Genomic DNA, 24,345 nt, shown 5'->3' with positions numbered 1-24,345 from the left:
GATCGGTGCCGCTGCCGCAGTAATGCGGCAACTGTGCCGGTCCGTTGTGGTGAAGAGAGAGCTGAGCCAAAAAGCAAAGCTCTCGATTTACCGGTCGGTCTACGTTCCTACCCTCACCTATGGCCATGAACTTTGGGTCATGACCGAAAGAACGAGATCCCGGATACAAGCGGCTGAAATGAGTTTCCTCCGTAGGGTGGCCGGGCACTCCCTTAGAGATAGGGTGAGGAGCTCGGCCATCCGGGAGGGGCTCTGAGTTGTCCCGCTGCTCCTCCACATCGAGAGGAGCCAGTTGAGGTGGCTCGGGCATCTATACCGGATGCCTCCTGGACGCCTTCCTCGGGAGGTGTTCCAGGCACGTCCCACCGGGAGGAGGCACAGGGGACGGCCCAGGACGCACTGGAGGGACTATGTCTCTCGGCTGGCCTGGGAACGCCTTGGGCTCCTCCCGGAGGAACTGGAGGAGGTGTCTGGGGAGAGGGACGTCTGGGCGTCTCTGCTGAGTCTGCTGCACCCACGACCCGGTCCCGGACAAAGCGGAAGACGACGAGTACTTAAACCACTTTTTTTTTTTTTGTTGAGTTAAAAAAACTGGGGGCCTTATCTTCAAAGATTCTAAATAAGGAGCGCTAAATTGCTCGTGCAAAAAAATATTGCACGTGCAATACCTGGGTGCACAATCTACAAAGATTCAGTGCGTAATAGATAACAGGTCCGACAGTGGTGCAGACCGCCATATTTAAATTAGGAAATTGCATGTGTTATTGGCTGCCACTACAAAAAATGTCGGAGAGCAGAACGGCCATGAAATAAAGATGGAAGGTGGGGTCATTTTTGTAGAAAAGTAATCTGTAAATCATTGTTTATTTAAAACATAAAAAAGGTCCCACTCTGTTGCCATTTTAAAAGACAGGAAAATCATTTCAAAATCTTTGGGGGTCGATTGTTTTCATTGGTGGGCTAGAAAATGTTCATGGGTCACCACAGCGGTTTAACCAATGTTGGGTGGGGATATATTTGGGGTTCTATTACTAAATTTAGACAAAAGTAGAGACATTGTTAATAAAAGAAAAATATTTAGAGTTGGCCTGCACGGTGGTGGAGTTGTAGCACTGTTGCCTTGCAGTAAGAAGGTCCTGGGTTCCACTCCCGGCTAGGGCTCTTTCTGCATGTAGTTTGCATGTTCTCCCTCTGCATGTATGGGTTCTCACCGGGTACTCTGGCTTCCTCCCACAGTCCAGGGAGCCTGTTAGGTTAATTGGTCTCTCTAAATTGGCCTTAGGTGTGTGAATGAGTGTGTGCTTGGTTGTTTGTGTGTTGCCCTGCGATGGACTGGCGACCTGTCCATGGTGCAACCCTGCCCCCCGCCCATAGACTGCTGGAGATAGGCACCAACTTCCCTGTGACCCACTATGGATGAAGCGGTAGAAAATGACTGACTGACTATTTAGAGTTGTATCAAACTTCATTTTAAGAATATTTTGTTTTTGTCTGTGAAAACCTCACCCTTAAAAGTATTAAAAGAGTCTTGATCTGCATCAACCTCATCTGCTTGCAGACCAGATTTGCTCCATTCTTGAATTGTTGTCAAGGGGCAACAAAAAATCACTCTGAGGGCCACAAATGGCCTACGGACCTTGCTCTAACTAATGCAATATAGAGAACGTTTTATAAGGGTTTTTCCACCAAAGTAGTCCTAGTGCTTAGTTAGTACTGTTTTCTTTCTGTCCAGTGCTGAAGCACAGAGTCTACTGTAGAAAACCTGGATCCGTCTCGGCACTGAATCTTTGCCTGGCCTGAAAATTGAAATCCCTTTCATCAGGGGCTGGGGGTGGGTTCATGGAGAGCTATACCCAGGTTTAAAATCTTCTAAGTGCCATGTTTACATCTTGCTCAGTATACATTTGAGCTGCTAAATACAGGAAAATTATAAAAAGTAGCTACCAACAAACAATTTTTTTGGTATAATTTTTAATCATTATTTGTAAAATTAGTCGAGTTAAAATTTTGTTTTCTGCCATAAGCTTGGGCCTTGGTGGTTCCTGGGTTGTTCTTGAATTTCCTGTTGTGATTATTGTTATTATGATTTTATTATTGAATATTTAATAATAATAATTTAATATTTTATTAAATAATAATTTGGTCTGTTAAGTGTTGTCCTGTGAACACCAGCCCAATAAGGCAGTGGTATTAATAATAGTTATTAGTTATTAATAGTGAAAGGGGTGAGCCAAGCTATGATATTACTGAACAGCAAAACTCTGCACACACAATGGAATAAATTCACACAATTTCTTAAAATACAATAATATATTAACAAAAATAAGTCAACTCAAATTCAAGCATATTTCAATCAACAAACTCTTTACTATAAGAACAAACCAACTAAATTACCAAGCAAAATGAAAGAATAAGGAAGACTAATGAACTCTATACACAATATGAAGAAATGAATCAAAAATGGTTATAAACCATGGCCGAAAGAGTGATGCAACATTCACATTCAATGTTATTTATTTTTGAGAGGTAAGGATTATCTTGGAGAATCTGGAAATGAGGTTAAGTTGGTCTTGGAACTAACTTAGGTAATACTGGCACCTTCAAATAACCATTAACAACATCAAACATTCGCAACATCCGATAAAACATTATTTTAATTTAATACAATTTCAAAGAAACATTTGCTGAATAAACCAACCTTTTAGGTGACTAATTGTCAATGGTGATTAATTAGCTATCTATTTAGTAGAGTAATATTTGAGGAAATATTATTAAGGAAATATTAAAATGATATTTAAGGAAATAATACTTTGAATAAAACCAACAATGAGCCAGAATGAGACCAAGCAGGGGATAAGGTGTTTTTGGGTCAAATATTCCAACTCTGACTCCTCCTCTTCCTGGGCTGAGCTGGAAGTAAGTTAATGAGATTTATTTTGAAGGTTCCATAAAGGTTCATACCGGCCTGTAATGTTGTAATCCATGGTTGGGGTCCCAACATTCCTCACTAATCTTCTTTACCCTGAGGCGTTGCGATTTGTGTCAGATGGTTAAATCTTGGACTTATTTGGGTGTTCCAAAAGGACAACGCTCCCAAACGCACATCGAAACTGACCTATGTTTAAATTGGGTCCCCATCAGGAAAACTGACCTTTTTATATGAACTCTACCAGATCTGCCATGAGGAGTGGTCAAACATTCAGCCAGAATAGTCCTGGGAGCATGCTGATGGCTTCAGGGTGGTGAAGATGCAACCTGCTGAGGGATTGTAAAAGAAAACAAAACATACAGCAGCAAATAATTTAAACTTTTTAACATGAAAATAATGGGCTCATCCTACAGTGGAAAGTTCATGTGTGGTATCCTTACCATCCCCGGCGAACGGCGACAGAAGACCTTTTTTACTTAAACTGACGACTAACACAACATTCCCAGGAACAGGCTCTCATAGACTGAGGGATATAACAGGAGGCGCCGCGTAGGCGTTTCAAAGTTTTTGGAAAACCAAAGCTCATCAACAAATACTTCTTGTGTTATCAGAAGACATATGGGATGGAACAGCAGAGACTGAGAACCATGCAGCTTGCAGCTTCTGGAAACAGAATGTGGGATTTTCTGTTTATTTTTTCAGGACTTTTTGGGGGGGGGGGGGGAGGCATAACAGATGAGCAACAGCTGTGCATCTGAAAGGAGCTGATCTCCTTTTTTCGGCTTCCGGTTTGTTTGCCTCGCTCTCAGCCACCTCCCTGGGAGAGGAGCGTTAAGGGAACCCGCCCAGTGTTTGTAACATACAAGAGGTTCACACATCTTATATGTCTGTAGGAGCTGGGCGTGCCTGTTTATGCCATAGGGAATCCTGTGAGGGGAGCTGAATTTGTGGAATCAAAGTGACAACAAGTTAAGATGTCCTCTGATATTCCCACCATCAAAGTGGACAATGGTAATCGAACTTTAGTTCCTATTTGTTTGATGATGTCATAGTATTGAGTAAGTGAAGATCTTTTCCAGTCAGCATTAACTGTTAGAAAGCTAACTATAAACTTCTTTTTGGGCCTTAATGTCTAATATGCCAAATGTAACCATGTAAAAACATAAATACAGGTCCTTCTCAATAAATTTGCATATTGTGATAAAGTTCATTATTTTCCATAATGTAATGATGAAAATTTAACATTCATATATTTTAGATTCATTGCACACTAACTGAAATATTTCAGGTCTTTTATTGTCTTAATACGGATGATTTTGGCATACAGCTCATGAAAACCCAAAATTCCTATCTCACAAAATTAGCATATTTCATCCGACCAATAAAAGAAAAGTGTTTTTAATACAAAAAACGTCAACCTTCAAATAATCATGTACAGTTATGCACTCAATACTTGGTCGGGAATCCTTTTGCAGAAATGACTGCTTCAATGCGGCGTGGCATGGAGGCAATCAGCCTGTGGCACTGCTGAGGTCTTATGGAGGCCCAGGATGCTTCGATAGCGGCCTTTAGCTCATCCAGAGTGTTGGGTCTTGAGTCTCTCAACGTACTCTTCACAATATCCCACAGATTCTCTATGGGGTTCAGGTCAGGAGAGTTAGCAGGCCAATTGAGCACAGTGATACCAAAAACCCAAAATTCCTATCTCACAAAATTAGCATATCATTAAAAGGGTCTCTAAACGAGCTATGAACCTAATCATCTGAATCAACAAGTTAACTCTAAACACCTGCAAAAAATTCCTGAGGCCTTTAAAACTCCCAGCCTGGTTCATCACTCAAAACCCCAATCATGGGTAAGACTGCCGATCTGACTGCTGTCCAGAAGGCCACTATTGACACCCTCAAGCAAGAGGGTAAGACACAGAAAGAAATTTCTGAACGAATAGGCTGTTCCCAGAGTGCTGTATCAAGGCACTTCAGTGGGAAGTCTGTGGGAAGGAAAAAGTGTGGCAGAAAACGCTGTACAACGAGAAGAGGTGACCGGACCCTAAGGAAGATTGTGGAGAAGGGCCGATTCCAGACCTTGGGGGGACCTGCGGAAGCAGTGGACTGAGTCTGGAGTAGAAACATCCAGAGCCACCGTGCACAGGCGTGTGCAGGAAATGGGCTACAGGTGCCGCATTCCCCAGGTCAAGCAATTTTTTAACCAGAAACATGGGAAGAAGCGCCTGACCTGGGCTTCAGAGAAGCAGCACTGGACTGTTGCTCAGTGGTCCAAAGTACTTTTTTTGGATGAAAGCAAATTCTGCATGTCATTTGGAAATCAAGGTGCCAGAGTCTGGAGGAAGACTGAGGAGAAGGAAATGCCAAAATGCCAGAAGTCCAGTGTCAAGTACCCACAGTCAGTGATGGTCTGCTGCTGGTGTTGGTCCACTGTGTTTTATCAAGGGCGGGGTCAATGCAGCTAGCTATCAGGAGATTTTGGAGCACTTCATGCTTCCATCTGCTGAAAAGCTTTATGGAGATGAAGATTTCATTTTTCAGCACGACCTGGCACCTGCTCACAGTGCCAAAACCACTGGTAAATGGTTTACTGACCATGGTATCACTGTGCTCAATTGGCCTGCCAACTCTCCTGACCTGAACCCCATAGAGAATCTGTGGGATATTGTGAAGAGAACATTGAGAGACTCAAGACCCAACACTCTGGATGAGCTAAAGGCTGCTATCGAAGCATCCTGGGCCTCCATAAGACCTCAGCAGTGCCACAGGCTGATTGCCTCCATGCCACGCCGCATTGAAGCAGTCATTTCTGCAAAAGGATTCCCGACCAAGTATTGAGTGCATAACTGTACATGATTATTTGAAGGTTGACGTTTTTTGTATTAAAAACACTTTTCTTTTATTGGTCGGATGAAATATGCTAATTTTGTGAGATAGGAATTTTGGGTTTTCCTGAGCTGTATGCCAAAATCATCCGTATTAAGACAATAAAAGACCTGAAATATTTCAGTTAGTGTGCAATGAATCTAAAATATATGAATGTTAAATTTTCATCATGGCATTATGGAAAATAATGAACTTTATCACAATATGCTAATATTTTGAGAAGGACCTGTAGACCCTCGAATGATCCAATAAGCCAAAGGAACTTAACCAGACATTCACAGGGTGTATGGTTTTCACATTTTTCCCAAATAAAAATAATACAAGTGTAGCATTTGTATTCAGCCCCCTTTCATTTAATACCCCAAGATAAATTGAGTAAGTAGAGTGCTTAATATCAGGTGTTCTGTGAAGCAAACAGCATCACAAAGACCAAAGAACACAACTGACAGGCTGGGGAAAATGTCTTAGAGAAATTTTAAACATCCAACAGAGCACTGTTTAATTCATCTGGAGAAGAAAAAAATATGGCGCAGCCTGAAATCTACAAACGCAGCCACCTAAACTGACAGGCTGCGCAGAGAGACCCATGGTAACTCTGGAGAAGCTACAGAGATCTACAGCTCAGGTGGGAGCATGTGTCAACTATTAGTTGTGCGCTCCACAAATCTGGCCTCTATAGAAGACCGGCAAGAAGAAAGTCTCATTGGGAGTTTGCCACAAGCCATTAACCAGGCATAGCAAACATGTGGAAGAAGGTCATCTAGTCAGATGAAACCAAAATTTATTTATTTTTTTATGCCTACAAGCAAAAGGATATATATGGAGGAAAAGTAACACTGCACATCATCACAAGCACACAATCACCTGGGTGAAACATGGTGGTGACAGCATCATGCTGTGGGGACACTTTTCTTCAACAGGGACAGTGAAGCTGGTCAGGGTTGAAGATGGATGGAGAAAAATACAGGGTAACCCTGGAAGAAAACCTGCCAGAGGCTCCAAAAGACTTGATTCTGGAGCTTTTTCAACAGGAAAACATTCCTACACACGTAGTCAGAGGCTACAATGGAATGGTTTAGATCAAAGCTTATTCACCTGCTAAAATGGCCTAGTCAAAGTCCAGATCTAAATCCAATTGAGAATCTGTGGACCGAAATGCACACAGACACTCTCCATCCAGTCTTACTGAACTTGAGCTATTTTGCAAAAAAGAATCAAGAAAAATATTCGTGTCAGCATATAAAAAGCTGCTAGAGGCGACCCCTAAAGACTTAAAGCCGTAGCTGCAGAGAAAGGCAGTTCTATTTAGTATTCACTCTGATACACTGAACATTTTAAGATTTTCACTAGTTAAAAGAAAGGTTAAAACATGTGTTCCTTCCACCTCACAATTAAGTGCCACTTTGTTTAGGTCTATGACATAAACTTCCAACAAAAATCCATGAAAGCGTCGGCACAGACAGTTTCTCAACCTGGCAGCATTGTGCATTCATGTAAACTTTGACCTTTTTAGGAAGGATTAATCTCTCACCTCTACACCACACTTCATTTAATGCTCAACATCCGTCGTCAGGGGGCAACAAATCAGTCAGAGGGTACTAATACCCACCTCAGATAATGAGTAGTTTATTCAGCTACTGGGGAAGTTTCACAAGATAAATAATTAGCACTGTACAGACGCTTCTTTTAAATTCTAGGCCTTTAAGTGTTTTATAAAATGTCTAGGTGGTGCATCTCACCCTTTTATCTTTATCTAATAAACCATTATGTTGAATCTGTGGTGTATGATTTTTGTACATTTAGGCTAGATTTCAATCATTTATGATCATTTGTATTATACAGAATAGGGTAGAGTTAGGTTAGTGTTGGAGCATGCTCCATCCCTCACACGTTTAGCTTTTGAGTGTTTTTCAATCCACATTACCATCTGTCTTTGTGTCTTATCAGATTGTGATGGTATATCAAATGAGGACTGCATAAGGAACAAATAATCCTGGGAATTATGTCATAATGGTATTGGGGTGTGTTTAATTTCTCGGATGTCCAGAAACGTGGGTCAGATCTTCAGATGGCAGAACATCCCAGTTTTTATAAAAGCAAACTTCCAGGTGGATTATCCAAACACCTAAAGATGAGGATGAGGGAACCTTCACATGACCACTACAGGGTTTCTCAAAGCTAGCTAGGAATAATTTGCTTGCAGTGAGGAATTTATGTCCTCCTATGGCTTCCCCAGCACTTGACTTCACCTGCTGTTTGATCTGTCTGTCTTCAGGAGACGCGTCTTAAAGAGGGGATCGTCAAACTCCAGCCTCAGGAGGAGCCCCTGCGCTCAGAGCTGCTCAGTGGAAAATTTACAGTGTTGGTAAGAATGCTTTTCTAATCTCCTTTGCATTCACTGGCTCTTGGCTCAGCCTTGGGATGTTAACAAGGTATAAAAGTATTTTTTTGTCCATTCCTCTTTGCAGTATGGCTCAGTCAGATTGGGTGGAGAGGGTCTGAAAACGTTCATTTTCAAGCCTCGCCACAGATTCTCAAGTGGATGTTGATTGGACCAAATAAATATGCTTTGATACAAAGCAGTCTGTTTTAGCTCTGCCTGTGTGTTTATGGTTAATGTGCTGCTGGAAGGTGAACCTCCGCCCCAGTCTCAGGGTTTTTGTATTCTCCAACAGATTTTCTCTGACCACCTTCTCTGTCCTGCTGAAGAAAGCATCCCCACAGCCTGATGCTGCCACCAAGGTTATCGTGGGTTTAGGGATGATGCACAGTTTTAGTTTTTTTCACACATAGTGTTTTCCTTTCAGGCCAAAAGGTTACATTTTGGTCAGAACACTTCCACCTTCTTGCCACTTTTCCAGCTTTTCAGAGTTCACACCAAGAGCCGTCCTTCAGTGAGGTTCTCCCAGCTCAGGTGTTTATGTCTGCAACTCCTCCAGAGTTACCATGGGCCTCTTAACTCCTCTGATTAATCCTCTCCCTGCCTGGCCATTCAGTTCAGGAGAAGGACCTTGTCTTGCTTCCATTTTCAGATGATTGAACAATGATCTTTGAGATGTTTCAAAGCTTTGGATATTAGAAGCCAACCCTGCTTTAAGTTTCTCAACAACGTTCCTTCTTTGCTGATGTGTTCCTTGACCTTCATGGAGCCGTTTTTTCACTGATGTTCTCAAACAAACCTCTGATGCTTTCCCGGAACATCTGTGGACTCTATTTACTATTAATATGTTTTTCGGTAGATAAAACAAAATTCATTCATCCTCCTTCCACTTCATTATGACCCACTACCTCAAGTGGATCTTTAAAGATATTTTTTCAGCACTAGTGGCCTTTATTTTTTTGACAGTAGGCAGACAGGAAAGAGGTGTAGAGAGAGGGGGAGACATTCGGCAAATGTCGCCGGGTCCGGGACTTGAACCCTGGACGGCCGCTTCGAGGACTGTAGCCTCCGTATATGGTCGTGTGCTTAACCCCTACACCATCAGCGCCACGCCCCCCCTCAAGTGGATCTTTCACATAAAATCCCAGTAAAATTCTGGGAAATTTGCAGATGTTGCAATAAATTTAGAGGGGTGTGAATACTTTTGCATGCACTGTACATCATAATGATGAAACATGGTACTGATACTCAGTCAGCAAATGCCTGTGTATTACTAAAAATGCATAAATTGTCTGATTGTTAAGGTTTCCTGAAGCCAAATAAATTTAAAAAGAGTCATTACTTTAAAGGTGAAGCTGTTCTTACATCATGAACAGCTGCCATTAAACCCAAAGACCAGTGTCCCTGTGTAATATGTAAGATGGGCAGTATGTGCCTCCGATGGGAGCCATTTCACATGATGGTCTTTATGTTTAACTCTGCCTGCCTTTTTGGTTTGGGGTGTAGCCGTTATTACATCACTGTTTCTGTAATCCTGCTTTGTTGTTTTTCAGATGCACATAATGCTTCCACTATTTTTAAGTTGTCTACTGAGCTGTTTTCTGACAAAAACCAAACAAAACGAATGAAAATAAAGCCTGCACTCCCACTTTTCCTGCCTTCCTTCCCCTCTCTGACCTGCCACAGTGGTATTGATGCGGCACATCCTCTGGTCTGACGTCGGAGTCCTCCAGCCTCAGCAGCAGGATTCATATCCTGTCTGATGTATTTTTAGCCCTCTTCCCAGAGAATATGGACAGGCTTATTTACGTACAAAAGGACGTGTTCCGGTGTGTCTTGGGTCAGAGGGGTCTGCGGTTCGAGTAGTACCCACAGCCTTTGGGTGTGAAGTGAAAAGAAAAAGAAGTCAACCTCTGGAAAAGAATAAAATGGAGCTGTGATAATACCTGCAGGATCTTTACTGGTGGTGATTATTTGCCCTGCTGAGTTGTTGACCGCCCTTTCAACCACTCTGTGAACCGTGGTGTCCCCTTGTGGTCGTTCTGCATACTTCAATTTGACAACGGTCTTAGTTAAGTTTTGATAAATTTCAAACAAACCACCACTTGTAGCCATATTTCATGTACCATGTTATTGGCTCAAAAACAGAAAATAGAAAACATAGCTTTGCTGTTACTGCTGTACCCAGAGTGCCTGGCAAAAGTATTTACACCATCTGAAATTTCCCACATTTTCTCTGACAACCACAGACCTCTGCCGATTTTTTTTTTTTTGGGATTGTTAAGCGATAGACCAAGGTGAAGCAGAACCTAATGGTGAAGTGGGAGGAAGAAAATGTGTGGTTTTCAAAAACTTTTGTATGCACCCCCCCCCCCCCCTCCTTTACTCTGATGCCCCCATTAAAATCCAGTGCAACCAGTTGCCTTTAGATGTCACCTAATTAGTAAATGAAGTCATCATCTGTGTAACTTAAATGGGTCAAGGGGGAATTTGTGCAGAGGTTTAAAACAGGGTTAGGTTCTAAAACAATATCCTAAGCTTTGAACAGCTCACAGAGCTCTGTTCAATGCCTCATGTTAAAATTATACCGAGACATGGCTGTCTGTCCTAACTGACATGCTGGACAAAGAGAGGAATTAATCAGAGAAGCATAGCCATTGTGGCCTATGGTAACTCTGGAGGAGCTACGTACAGCCACAGCTTAGGTGGGACAAAATTTTGTCATGCACTTCACAAATCTGGCTTTTTTTGTCTGAACATATCATTGGCAACTTAAAATGGCAGTATCATGCTGTGGGGATGCTTTACCACAGACTGGGAAGATAGATTGGCTAAATTCAGGGTAATCATTGAGGAAAATTTGTTGGAGGCTGAAAAAGACTTGAGACTGGGCCAGAGGTTCACTTTCTAGCAATACAACAACCATGAACATACAGAAGAATAACCTGTTCAAAATCCTGATCTAACTGAGCTTGTGCTGTTTTGCAAAGAATGAACCCAGATTTCAGGTGGTTCTACAAAGTACTGACTTAAAGGGGCTGAATACAAATACAAATTCAAAAGAAAATTTAAGGGTACAGAAGATAGAACTCGGCTGAGACTTCCTGGTTCAGAACACAAAAACACAGATGTAAGTGATTAGATTAAATACTTCTAAAACCTGTTGATATCCTCCATTTGTAGAACGTTCGGGACCCAACAGGAGCCTCCATCGCTTTGTACACAGCCAAACTTCATCATCCCAACAAAACGGGCAACCATGTCGTGCTTCAGGCTCTCTTCTACCTTCTGGATCGGGCTGTTGAAAGGTGACTGCACAAACATATATAAATAAAAATAAGCAGAATAAGATTTTTTGCTCATAGATCAAAAAGGTAAAATCTCAGATTTGTTTTTCGTTCGGTTAAAAACATTACCTACTTCATTATTCCGCACATTTTAATTGCCGTTAACCTTTTTTGGATTGAATCCTAAAACTGTATTTGCCAAAAATAGTATAAATTAACTTTATATATATGTACAGTATATATTTTATATTTGAAACTGCTTTCTATTGGCTAGTTTAACATTTTATATACCATATGATGACATGCAGATTCTTTTTTTCTGCAGCTTTGAGACCCAGAGGAATGGCTTGGTGTTCATCTACGACATGGCAGGTTCCAACTACACCAACTTTGAGCTGGACCTGAGCAAGAAGATCCTCAACCTGCTCAAGGTTGGAATCGCTGTGTTGCAGAGGTGCTCAGTAGATGCTGTTGTGACAACTAGAGCAGGGGACTCGGAACTGATTCAAAATGCTTTTTCAAGTCCTTCCTACATTTTGATCAGAACCTGTGTGTGTGTGTGTGTGTGTGTGTGTGTGTGTGAGACAGAGAGAGAGAGTGAGAGTGAGGCGGTATAAAACAGGGTTTATACCGACTTCGAATCTTATTTTTTGGCCATATTTTAATAAATTACTCAATGGCTAACCCAGTGTATCACCATAGGTGTCAATGTCTGACAAACACACTTGTTTCCATATCAAAAGCTGGAAGCTTGTTTTTCCGATTAAAAAAATAGACTGAAGCAAAACGTGTCTTGAATGTAGCTAAACACACATATTTAAGTAATTAAGTAATAATTTGGTTGTTTTAATGGTCCGGTTCGGCCCACACACAACTTAGCATCTGAGAGGGACTATCCCTTGGTCAAGAAAATATTCTTTTTTTATAAATTGTGCTGTCTCTGTCCACCAGGGGGCGTTCCCTGCCAGGCTGAAGAAGGTGTTGATTGTCGGGGCCCCTGTGTGGTTCCGAGTCCCCTACAATCTGCTCAGCCTGCTGCTTAAGGAGAAGCTCAGAGAGAGGGTAAAGGCTCATTCTTTGACTCCTCTCTGCAGCTCACTGTTTACTATGGAATGACCTGTGACATGTGAAGGCTTTTAGCTTATTAGTCACTAAAGTTGATCCTCTTATAGCATTATTCCCGCTAATTTCCTAAGGCGTGGTTTCTATTCAGGCTGAATCCCTAAATCCCCAGTTTTCTCCTGACTGCCATCTCGTTCTCGTCTGGCTCCAGGTTCAGATGGTAAAAATGGCCGAGCTGCGTCAGCACCTTCCCAGAGACTGCCTCCCCCAGCACCTCGGTGGCCTGCTCCCTCTGGATGCGTCCGGCTGGAACCAGCAGCTTCTGGCGGGCCAGAACGGCAGAGTGGACCCCGTGGACGAGCTGGTGGGAATACCCCTGGAGGACTCATCCATCCACGTGCCGGGGCCCGAGTCCATGCGTCCGCAGGAGCTGCTGGCACACCTCGGTAGGCTGCAGCGCTCGGGCGTCTACCAGGAATACGAGGAGCTGCGCAGGGAGGCGCCTCCTGGAACCTTCCATTGTGCACAGTGAGTGTACCTGGTGTCATCCAGGCATAAAGTCAGCTTTCATCTTTCTGGCCACATTTTAAGAGATCTGCCATCTGTTTAAAGCTATTCTATTCAATTCAATTCAGTTTTATTTATATAACGCCAATTCACAACACATGTTGTCTCAAGGCACTTCACAACAGTCAGGTTCATACATTCCAATTAATAATAACAATTGAACAGTGCAGTCAGATTCAGTTATTTATTCAAATTGGATAAAAAGTTTTTCTATCTAAGGAAACCCAGCAGATTGCATCCAGTCAGTAATTTGCAGCATTCACTCCTCCCGGATGAGCATGTAGAGACAGTGGACAGTGACTGGCGTTGACTTTGCAGCAATCCCTCATACTGAGCATGCATGTAGCGACAGCGGAGAGGAAAAACTCCCTTTTAACAGGAAGAAACCTCCAGCAGAACCAGGCTCAGTGTGAGCGGCCATCTGCCACGACCGACTGGGGGTTTGAGAGAACAGAGCAGAGACACAAAAAGAACACAGAAGCACTGATCCAGGAGTACTTTCTATGGGAAGGAAAAGTAAATGTTAATGGATGTAGCTCCTTTAGTCGTTTCACCTAGAAAGAAAGAACTGAGCCAGTTTTCAAGGTTAGAGTCTGAAAGAGAGCACATAGAGTTTGTTACAGTTAAGCTCAATCAATCGCCATGTCTAGGAGAGAGAAAGGGTTAAACACTAAAAGACAGGGCCATGTGGATCATCGGTAGAGGGTGAGCATTATGCTATTGCCAGCAGAAGCTTGGACGATTCCCCTCTCCAGAAAGGTGTCACAGGTAGACACAGAGTCAGTCCAGGTATAGCTTCTAGGAAGAGAAAAGAGATAAAACATAAAGTTAAAAGCTGAAATAACAGCAAATAATGCAAAATTGGAGAGTAGTGTGAGAATGTAGCAAAGAGGGTGAAAGTGGCCGTTATGTCCTCCAGCAGCCTAAGCCTATAGCAGCATAACTACACAGATAGTTTCAGTTCAGATTATTTAGTTAAACGGAGCTTATTTACAACAATGTCGTCTCAAGGAACCCCACAAAGGGTCCCACTGATGGTCATATTTATACTAAAAACCACAAGGATTGGGATACCTCCCTCTATCAGACTGATTATAACCATCGAAAAAGAGAAGGGGTCATACAGGTAGCAGAAATGGAGGGTGTGTTTGCACCTCAACCATAACTGAGCCGGTTTAGGCTAAACCTGACTCCCCCTTACTCCAACCAACAGTATTCAGCCCCTTTACTCTGATACCCCTAAAATAAATGTAATGGAAAACACTTTACTGCAGAAGTAGACACGTTTGCAAATAGGGTCCTTATGTGTTTAACTTACTCATAGTGTGGGAGGACATTGGTGAAAACACAGCATCATGAAGACAAAGGATCACAGGTCAAGGAGAATGTTCTGGAGAATTTTAAAGCAGGGTTAAATTTCAGAACAATGGAAAGATAATGGCCCAAGTTTAAATCTACCAACACATTACTATTTACATAAAACTTACTCGCCAGCCAAGGACAGTAGTAACCCAAGGAGCAGCCAAGAAAACTCTGGAGGAGCTGCAGAGATCCACATCCGAGGTGGGAGAATCTGCGTCAGGGCAACTATTAGTCAGGAACTCCACAACTTTGGCTTTTACGGAAGATTGAAAAGAAGAAAGAGATAAATCATACTTTGTTGCATATGTGCACAACATTATGTGTGGCAGAAAACTCATCACTTCACCTTACCCCCACCACACTGCCCCCAAGGGACAGAGAATCTGGTCAGAGTGGAAGATGGTTGGAGCTTTGTAAAAGATGGAAACAACAAACCTGTGTTAGGAGGCAAAACCCACAGAGGTTCACGTTGCATAAGGACAAATACCCTAAATATATGGCCAGACCTAGATCAACGCACACCAGTCTGATTCAATTTTAGCTATTTTCTAAAGAAAAATCACCAAAGCTCCATAAGACTTGCAGCTTTGATTGTAGCAAAAGGCTACAAATATAGACTCAGTGTGGCGGGGCACTGAAAATAAAATCACTTCCAAGATTTTTATTTGTAAAAAAAAAAAATTAAAACCTGCTCTTTTTCCTCCCACTTCGCAATTATGTGCTACGTTATCACTAAGAGCGCAAAATGTGAAAAGTTTCAAGGGAAATCACGTCAAGTAGTGAGCTTTGGTGTTTTGGTCAACAGAGCGGCCTACAATCAGGAGAAGAATCGCTATGGAGACGTGCTGTGCCTTGATCAAACAAGAGTTCGTTTAAAACCCTGCAGAAACGAGGTAAGGTCTTCTTCGAAGGCTCAGACTGGAAGCCAAACATTGCCGTGCTCTTTCAGCTGATCCATGTCTTTTGAATCGATGTGTGTTTTTAGTTGGATAGGAATTCCTCCGATCTAGGAATGCGCCGATATGAAAAATTGGGCCTATATCGACAGCCGACATTAATATTGCTGTTATGGCTGATAACTAATATTACCCTTTCGACACTGTGAAAAAACACTTCCACACCGACACTGCTTCAGTTTAACACCCCACAATCCTGTGCTGCATCGCTATCACATACCCAAACAAAAAGCACATGGCCAACTCCCTCCCTTCCCCCTCCCTAAACACACACACACACACAGACAGCAACGATATGGAAAGAAATATCGGTTGCTAATATTGGCCCAGTTTCACTTATCGGGCCGATATGTTAAGAAATGGTTAAGACTGGCCGTGCATTCCCACCATCTTTGTGCTTTGCTGTTCTTTCAGAGATCAGATTACATCAACGCAAGCTTCATGGACGGCTACAAGCAGAAGAACGCATATATTGGTACTCAAGGTATAACTGTTAGACATATTGAACTAAAGTTCCTCTAATTCCACTCAGGCAAATCATTTCTGTGTTTACTCTGTATTTATCCATTGGACTGTGATTGTTTGCAAAGCTCCTCCCACCGCTATTTAATTTGGAGGATTTGGGATTACAGCCATTAATCTCAGTGAAGTGGTGTGTGTGATGTTTTGCCAGTGGTATCCCTCAGCGGTCCTTTTCAATTCAATTCAAAGATACTTTATTGATCCCAGAGGGGAAATTAGAATTCCAGTACAACCCATCCAAACATACATCATGACACAAGACAAGGAGGGGGACGGGTCACCGAGGCTTTGCTGCCCACTCACAGGCGCTGCTCTTGCTAGATGAGAAAAGAGACCACATTAGGAAAGTAGAGGGGAAAAAAAATCATATTTCACACTTTATCCTTAGCAGGATACAGTTTGAGATTGCAAAAAACCTCAGCATAAAGAAGCAACAAGTTGACAAAACAACATCATGCCAGGAACGGTGAAGGTGGTGTGAGGGGGTGCATATGTTTATCTTGAGCATGTGTGTGTGTGTAAGTGAGTGTGTGCAAGTAAGTCCATGAAGCACTGTCACAGAGGCCATTGTCCTTGATGGTATGTTGGAATGTTCATCAACCGGCCACAAAGTTCTGAGCAGGTCCACAGATGTCCTCAGGGAAGGGAGGGGGCAGAAGAAGCAGAGCATCATGTTTACATAACTTCCAGGAGAAGTTGAAGATAGCCAGCCATCAAGGCCGTGCAGGGGAGCCAGATTCAGAAAAACAATAATTATTTGGGTTAGGCTGACTCTTAATTTTCCATCAGCCTTGAGAGTCTCGCTGGTGCTTCTCAAAGGCAAATCCAAACAGCCAAATTCCTGGTCTTTCGCCAGATCCGAGCAAACAACTTTCTCCAAGATTTATCCCATTTCACCCCTGAGTCCAGGAACTGCAACCTGCCTGCGATCCGGTGTAAGGATCACATCCAGTCTGCGATTCAACTCACGTAACATCTCAGTCTGAGTGCTGATTGCTCTGAAGATCCCATCACACATGCCAGGCAGCCTCACAATTGTCACAACAGCTGCTGACATTCTCCGAATTTCCCGATATGCCAGGTAACCGCTGGCTCCAAAAAGCAAAAATCCTGATATCAAACATCCAATTATATACACATCTTCAACATCCTCGACTGACATTATCGACAAACACACAATCCCCCACTTCTGCCAGGAGTCTATTGTGTATCCAGAGAAAAACGTCCCGTCCGGACAAGAGGGTTCTCCTCCACACTGTCTTCTCGTCGAGAAAATTTGATCAATTGCATTGAGAGACCAGCTGACCAAATCCATAACTCAGAATTTGGAAGATATGTAAAAAGAGGCTCCAAAAAGAAGACAAGACACAGAGCTGAAGCAGGGCAGATATGGGAGGGGTGCGGGAGACAACTTATTACAGAGCATGTTCTAAGCTTATCTGGTTTCCACAGGACCACTGGAGAGGACCTATGGTGATTTCTGGAGAATGGTCTGGGAACAAAACGTCCTACTGATTGTCATGACAACAAGGTAATCCAAAGGGTCCCACTTCCTTCTTTTTTCTCAAGCTTGGTTGAAACTGGTTTCATTAGAGTGCACCGTGTCTCTGTGCTACAGGACAGATGAAGGCAGTCGGAGGAAGTGTGGACAGTACTGGCCACTGGAGGAAGGTGGACAGGAGGTCTATGGCCACATAGCAGTGGTAAACCAGAGGGTGGACCACCATACCCACTACAACCACACCACCATGGAACTGCACAACACCGAGGTACAGCCCTCTTCTTAGGTTTTAATGATATCTCTTTAACTACATAAAACACAAACAGCACCTTGAAAGAACTGAGATGCTTTCATTATAACCTGAAAACTGTATTTTATTGAGAGTAATGTGCTAAACCAACACAAAGTAGAGCCTAGGAAAATAATGTACGGATGTATAGCTTGTTCTCTCTTGAACACGTCAAGCTGTTTCTGATTTAGAACCAGATAAAAAAAGTTTTGATAGTGTATGTTTAGTAAACCGTTTGAAAGGTTTAACTGGCACCAGAATCTTGGCCTTCCCCGAGCGAGGAGTTCCTGCAGTCGTTGAAATTGTTAAGAAAAAACATTTTTGTTTGGCTGCTTTTTACATCACTTTATGTCCGGTACCTTGACATTTTACAAAGAAGGATATTTGTTGGTTTTTTGTTGGTATTCCAGCACATACTGCACAATATGCTGTTACAGTCAGGTTCAAGGACTGGACAAAAATCAAGAGAAAAACAAGCCCACAATGTTCATCGTTTATTGCGATTTGGTCAACTTGAGCCAAGAGAAGCTAAAGCTCAAAATGTTTAGTCAAATTCAAAAAGTCTGTTTTTCATTTAAAAGGTAAACAACAAGTTCACCGGTCCTGTTCATAACTTTCATGGACAGGATTTCTAGACGCAGCCAAGGGCCGGAGGGGGTCTGGTTTGGGGACCAGTGGATTTCGTCTCTTCTTTTTGCGCATGACTTGGTCCTGCTGGCCCCCTCTAGCCAAGACCTACAGCATGCGCTGTGGCGGTTCGCAGCCGAGTGTGAAGCGGCTGGGATGAGGATCAGCTGCTCCAAGTCCGAGGCCATGGTACTCGACCGGAAAAGGGTGGTTTGTCCTCTTCAGGTTGGAGGGGAGTTCCTGCCTCAAGTGGAAGAGTTTAAGTATCTTGGGGTCTTGTTCACGAGGGGGGGGGGGGATAATGGAGCGGGAGATCGACATACGGATTGGTGCGGCTGCCGCAGTAATGGGGGCGCTGTGCCTGTCCGTTGTGGTGAAGAGAGAGCTGAGCCGAAAAGCGAAACTCTCGATTTACCGGTCGGTCTACGTTCCTACCCTCACCTATGGCCATGAACTTTGGGTCATGACCGAAAGAACGAGATCACGGATACAAGCGGCTGAAATGAGCTTCCTCCATAGGGTGGCCGGGCATTCCCTTAGAGATAGGGTGAGGAGCTCGGCCTGCCGGGAGTGGCTCGGAGTAGAGCCGCTGTTCCTCCACATCAAGAGGAGCCAGTTGAGGTGGCTCGGGCATCTATACCGGATGCCTCCTGGACGCCTTCCTCGGGAGGTGTTCCAGGCACGTCCCACCGGGAGGAGGCCCAGGGGACGGCCCAGGACACGCTGGAGGGTCTATGTCTCTCGGCTGGCCTGGGAACGCCTTGGGCTCCCCCCGGAGGAGCTGGAGGAGGTGTCTGGGGAGAGGGACGTCTGGGTGTCTCTGCTGAGTCTGCTGCCCCCGCGACCCGGTCCCAGATAAGCGGAAGACGACAAGTACGACGAGTACGGGTACAACAAGTTGAATCAAATAAAGTTCACTCTTACTTTATGAAATAAAGCTAAGTCTGTGGATGATCATAGAGCAGAAACAAGATCTGCTTTATAGAAGATATCACAATCTTCTGGTATGGAAAATTGTCAACACCCTTAGACATTGTTAGATCACAGAAAAATGTAAATACTAATTTAATAAAATGACTTCAAACTTATTTAAATAGTGTTTTTTGCTTTTACAATTCATTCATTAGCACTATTGCTGAAGTCCATCAGCATTTGTGTTTCATTTCATTTATTGCCTAAAATATATTCCCTAAAATAGTTTTACAAGCACAGTGTGTAACAAATTTATTACAAGCATCCTGATGTGTTTTTCTTCATCCGGTTAGACATGTGAGCAGAGACACGTGAGTCACTTCCAGTACCTCAGCTGGCCGGACTACGGAGTCCCCACGTCAGCGGTGACTCTCATCGACTTCCTTGGAGCTGTGAAGAGACAACAGAGAAAAATGGTGAAGGCTTTGGGCCCTCGGTGGACCGGCCACCCACTGGGACCGCCAATGGTGGTCCACTGCAGTGCAGGGATTGGGAGAACAGGTAAGACCAGAAGATTGTGTTTTTTCCAATGATGGCACATTATTGTACTTTCCACTATATTGGTAAGATTGTAATCTGAAATGATGTACAGTACCTGCTGTTAAACTTTTGTTTTTTAAACATGCCATGTGTGCTGACGTATTGAAAAACATGTTACATGGTTCGAAATGTAAGGAAAATGAAGTGCATTTTGCAACATTAATTTTCTTTAAGGTGTTGCTTAGAGTCTCTTCTGTTTCGTGCAGTGTGTGTTCATTGGGATGAAAGGTGTAGGACAGTGGTGTCCAAAATTTTTCACATGGGTCAAAGTCATCAAATCAAAAGTACTTGCGGGCCAGTTTGTTTTTTATTAAAAAACACACAAAACTAATCATGCAATATTAACCCCCAGTCGGTCGTGGCAGATGGTCGCTCACACTGAGCCTGGTTCTGCTGGAGGTTTCTTCCTGTTAAAAGGGAGTTTTTCCTCTCCACTGTCGCTACATCCATGCTCAGTCTGAGGGATTGCTGCAAAGTCAACGCCAGTCACTGTCCACTGTCTCTACATGCTCATCCGGGAGGAGTGAATGCTGCAAGTTACTGACTGGATGCAATCTGCTGGGTTTCCTTAGACAGAAAAACGTTTTATCCAATTTGAATAAATAACTAACTTTGATGCACTGTTCAATGGTTAGAATTAATTGGAATGTATGTACCTGACTGTTGTGAAGTGCCTTGAGACAACGTGTGTTGTGAACTGGCGCTATATGAATAAAATTTAATTGAATATAATAATTTTATAAAGTAGTCATCGTTATGTAGGATTTTGCACATTTGACTTAACCAGAGAAGTCTCCACTTAGGAAATATTTTGGGGGTTAACTGTTTCTTATTTTATTAAAATAGAAATGGGGCTTGAGTCACTCTCTTTGAAAATGCTTGCTAGCTTTAGCAAAGTTTACCAAACTTATTTGAAAAAGATTTGGATACACCAAAGCCTGCGTTTGAGTCATTGGATTGATGTGGTCCTATTTGCTATCAAATTAAAAAGAAAGACAAAAGTGTGGTTTTTAAAAGGCCACTACTTTTTGCAGTACTGTCTAACATTTACAATTGTGAGAATATTTTAATTAGTCAGTAAACAAAGTCTCCAACTACATCAACCACCTTTGGTGGCCTGACAAATGTGTACCAGTCTCACAAATGTGTACCAGTCTGGGGCTGCACAGAATCTGTCTGAGAGCTGCACTTTGGACACCCCTGGTGCAGAATTCAAAGGTTACGTTTGTTGTGATCTCTGTTCTTTTTCCCCCTATATTTAAGAATCAGCTCACCATCTGAGGATTAAGGTTCAATGCTTTGAGTGCCCTCAAGTGGTCAAATATATATTGGCTAAATAAATAAAAGTAGGTCAATTAGGTGTCAACGACTCCTAGAATTCAGCACCTTGAGCTTTTTCTTCATTGGGCAGACAGAGTGTTTGCATAGTGTAGCATGAGATTAAAGAATGTTATTATTGGCTCGTTGCTTTGACATTACCGTAGCACTTGTGTCAATTTTCTAACAGTGCATCCCAGAGCTCTCAGCATCTCAGAGTTATAATGCCACAGCACTGATACAAAATAGTGTGGCAGGACTATAAGTGTTTAGAGCAATACAAATATAAAAGCATGGACAATTTAAATAAAGCTGATACGGGTGCGTGTCCTAACTGGTCCCTGTTGTTGGCAGGTACCTTCTGTGCCCTGGACATCTGTCTGTCGCAGCTCCAGGATGTCGGCTCTCTCAACGTGTTTCAGACGGTGCGCCGCATGAGAACGCAGAGGGCCTTCAGCATTCAGACCCAGGAGCAGTACTATTTCTGTTACAATGCTATTTTGGAACACGCCCAGAGACAGGGCCTGCTCCCGTCCAATCAGTAAAGCCCAGCCCAACGACAGGACAAGCCTTAGTCAGTCTGCTAGCACTGCAGCCAGGTTGGGGGACTTCCTGTTTGAAGGAAGTAGCCTCCTGACGCCTCGTGAAGACGAGCTTTTAGACGCATCGCCATAACCCGTTTGCAAACCAAGTAAATGCATTAAAGATTAAAGCCTTGATTGCTGTTGATGTGTGATAATACTGTGGCTGTCAACAATTTGATGTTATGAGTTTGTTGAAAATATGCTGAAAAATGCAGCAGAGTGAGTGAACTGCTCAGTTTTGTAACGGGTAATACCAATGCCTTGCAAATTCTCCAAACCCTTAAACTTTTTCACATTTTGTCACATTACTGCCCCCAGTTTTGATGCATTTGAGATTTAAGTTGATTGACCGACACAAAGTAGTGGAAGGAGAAGGGTACACATCTTTCAGCTTTGTTTACAAATCAACATCTTAAAGTGTGGCATGCATTGTATTCATCACTGCAGAGTCAATACTTTGTAGAACCATTTTTCACTCCTTTGCACAGGTTTTTTGGGCTATGTCTCTGTCAGCTTTACATATCTAGAGACTTTCATTTTTCTTTGCTATACCGCCCAAACTCAAACATCAGTTTGCAATTATTGCCACAAATTCTCAATTTGATTAGGGCCTGTACTTTGACTGGGCCATTCTAACTCATACATATGCATTGAACTATATCATTTAATTGTAGCTCTGACTGTATGTTAAATGCCATCTGTATGGAAGATTAATATTTATCCTAGTCTCAAGCCTCTTTCAGCCTCTTACAAGTTTTCTTCCAGGATTGCCTTGTGTTTAGCTCCATTCAACTTCCCACCATCTCTAACCAGCTTCCCAGTCCCTGAAAAAAACATCCTCACAGCATGATACTGCCATCACTATGCTGAATGGGGATGGTGTACCACCTTCCACTTGCTTACTGTGCTCCCCTACATGCCTTGAAGAAAAATACAGACAGTACCTCTTGTGGCTTCCTTGCAACAATGACTTTTACCTTGCAACTCAAAGGCCAGACCTGTGGAGTACACAACTAATACTTTGACCTGACAACATATTCTCCCAGCTGTGGATCTCTGCAGCTTCTGCTGTGTAATGTCTTTTTTTTTGTTTTTTTTACATAATGTTGGGTTAAAATATTCCTGTAAACCAGTACAATTTAAACTGAACAGCTTGAGTTATTATGGTGTGACAAATAATAAGGTTGTTTTTGTTTCCCCCTTTAGTGTCTCGTCAATGCAAACATTCAGCACAATGCATCATTAGTCCAGAGCGAATGCCATAAGGAATTGTGGATTGTAGTTAGTTTGCTGCCAAATGTCATATTTATCTAAACATTATCACTTTAAATTTGCATGTTTTCTTTCTGTCAAAGTGAGTGAAAGTACATCCATCATTTGGAACCTGACAACTCCCCAATGGCTGCTACATAGTTTGACTGAATGCTCCTAAAATTTCAATCTGCTTGAGCCGCTTTTTTTATTTGACTTTTCTACGAATATTAGAGCGGTGAAACCCACAAGCTTCCACCTTGCCTAATATATTAAAAGCTTTTGGCTGCCTTAGCTGTGTAGCATTGTACTGCAAAGTTGCACAGACTGTTGTTTAAGGCAGTGCCTATCACAGAAGTGTAAATTGGTGTAAGACCTCACGAGTAGTGCAATACTTTTTTTTATGCATAAATCGTGTCTTGGCACTTTTTACAACATAAAACAAATCCCAATGTGTTCTGGTGTTTCAGCGTGGTTATGGGAGGAGAAATGGAACTATAGATGACTATATAGTCTACATGTGATTGCTGGGATTTGTTGATTGTTGTATATTTAGTGATGCTGTAACTATAAAACGAGATATTTACTGTTATCATCTGCATAGAGCTTTATTGGGACTAATGAAAAGGACTGGAAAGGGAAACCAGACAGCAATGATGACATGAAAAGTTGAGTAAACAAGCACAAATGTGTGCCAACCACAACCTACAAGTCCTTGGACACTTGAGTCAAGAATAGTCAGTGCTTTCATCATGTCCCAGTATACTGCCATTATTATAGTACATGTACAAAGCTGCGTTTGTGTGTCACTTGTGTTACGTTCTTCACTCCAGAGTTCATATTGAATTTGCTAGTGGTGAAGCGTTTTCTTTTTTTTTTTTTAAAGCCTGGAATTTTTACCTACTCTGATCTTTAGAATTAGTTATCTTTCTAATGACTGACACAAAATGCGCCGCTTTATTTTTCTATTATATTCAGCAACTGTTTACATTCAAATATGCAGTTACCATTAATTTTATATTTGTTCAGTTATAACATGTTTTCACTTTGTATTGTATTTCATTGCGCATTGATTCATGCTATGCTGTAATAAACACAAACTACGTCAGCGTGTCTTAAAGGTGCGTTTCTTTGTTTCAGTCTCCTGGATGAACTGATTTGGTGGTATTCCACTTAAAATATTTGTCTTTTTGTGCAGTCACGTTGTAGTTGCATTTGATTTTTAGATGGACCAACTGTTGCTTGCATTGTTTAGAGCTGTTTTATAAATACTTTAAATGGAATAAAATATTAAGAAATGCCTAATTC

The 24,345-nt window shown here is 42.4% G+C and overlaps 1 protein-coding gene across 2 annotated transcripts in view; it reads left to right on the top strand.

The window, feature by feature from the left end:
* ptpn9a (protein tyrosine phosphatase non-receptor type 9a) overlaps positions 1-24,145 on the top strand; it is a 38,244-nt gene extending 14,099 nt beyond the window's left edge. For both annotated transcript variants that reach the window (XM_047387714.1, XM_047387722.1), the window contains exons 3-13: positions 8,096-8,185; positions 11,384-11,508; positions 11,813-11,918; positions 12,439-12,549; positions 12,761-13,077; positions 15,284-15,371; positions 15,849-15,918; positions 17,409-17,487; positions 17,575-17,725; positions 19,639-19,846; positions 21,557-24,145. In XM_047387714.1, the coding sequence (XP_047243670.1) occupies positions 8,096-8,185; positions 11,384-11,508; positions 11,813-11,918; positions 12,439-12,549; positions 12,761-13,077; positions 15,284-15,371; positions 15,849-15,918; positions 17,409-17,487; positions 17,575-17,725; positions 19,639-19,846; positions 21,557-21,747 (1,536 nt within the window). In that variant the 3' untranslated portion in view covers positions 21,748-24,145. The remainder of the gene's footprint in view (positions 1-8,095; positions 8,186-11,383; positions 11,509-11,812; positions 11,919-12,438; positions 12,550-12,760; positions 13,078-15,283; positions 15,372-15,848; positions 15,919-17,408; positions 17,488-17,574; positions 17,726-19,638; positions 19,847-21,556) is intronic.
* The last annotated feature ends 200 nt before the right edge of the window (positions 24,146-24,345 follow it).

This window comes from Girardinichthys multiradiatus, chromosome 2, assembly GCF_021462225.1.
Source record: "Girardinichthys multiradiatus isolate DD_20200921_A chromosome 2, DD_fGirMul_XY1, whole genome shotgun sequence".
NCBI classification, from domain to species: domain Eukaryota; kingdom Metazoa; phylum Chordata; class Actinopteri; order Cyprinodontiformes; family Goodeidae; genus Girardinichthys; species Girardinichthys multiradiatus.
The sequence above is the reverse complement of the archived record's forward strand: the minus strand, read 5'-3'. Positions and strand labels throughout refer to the sequence as shown.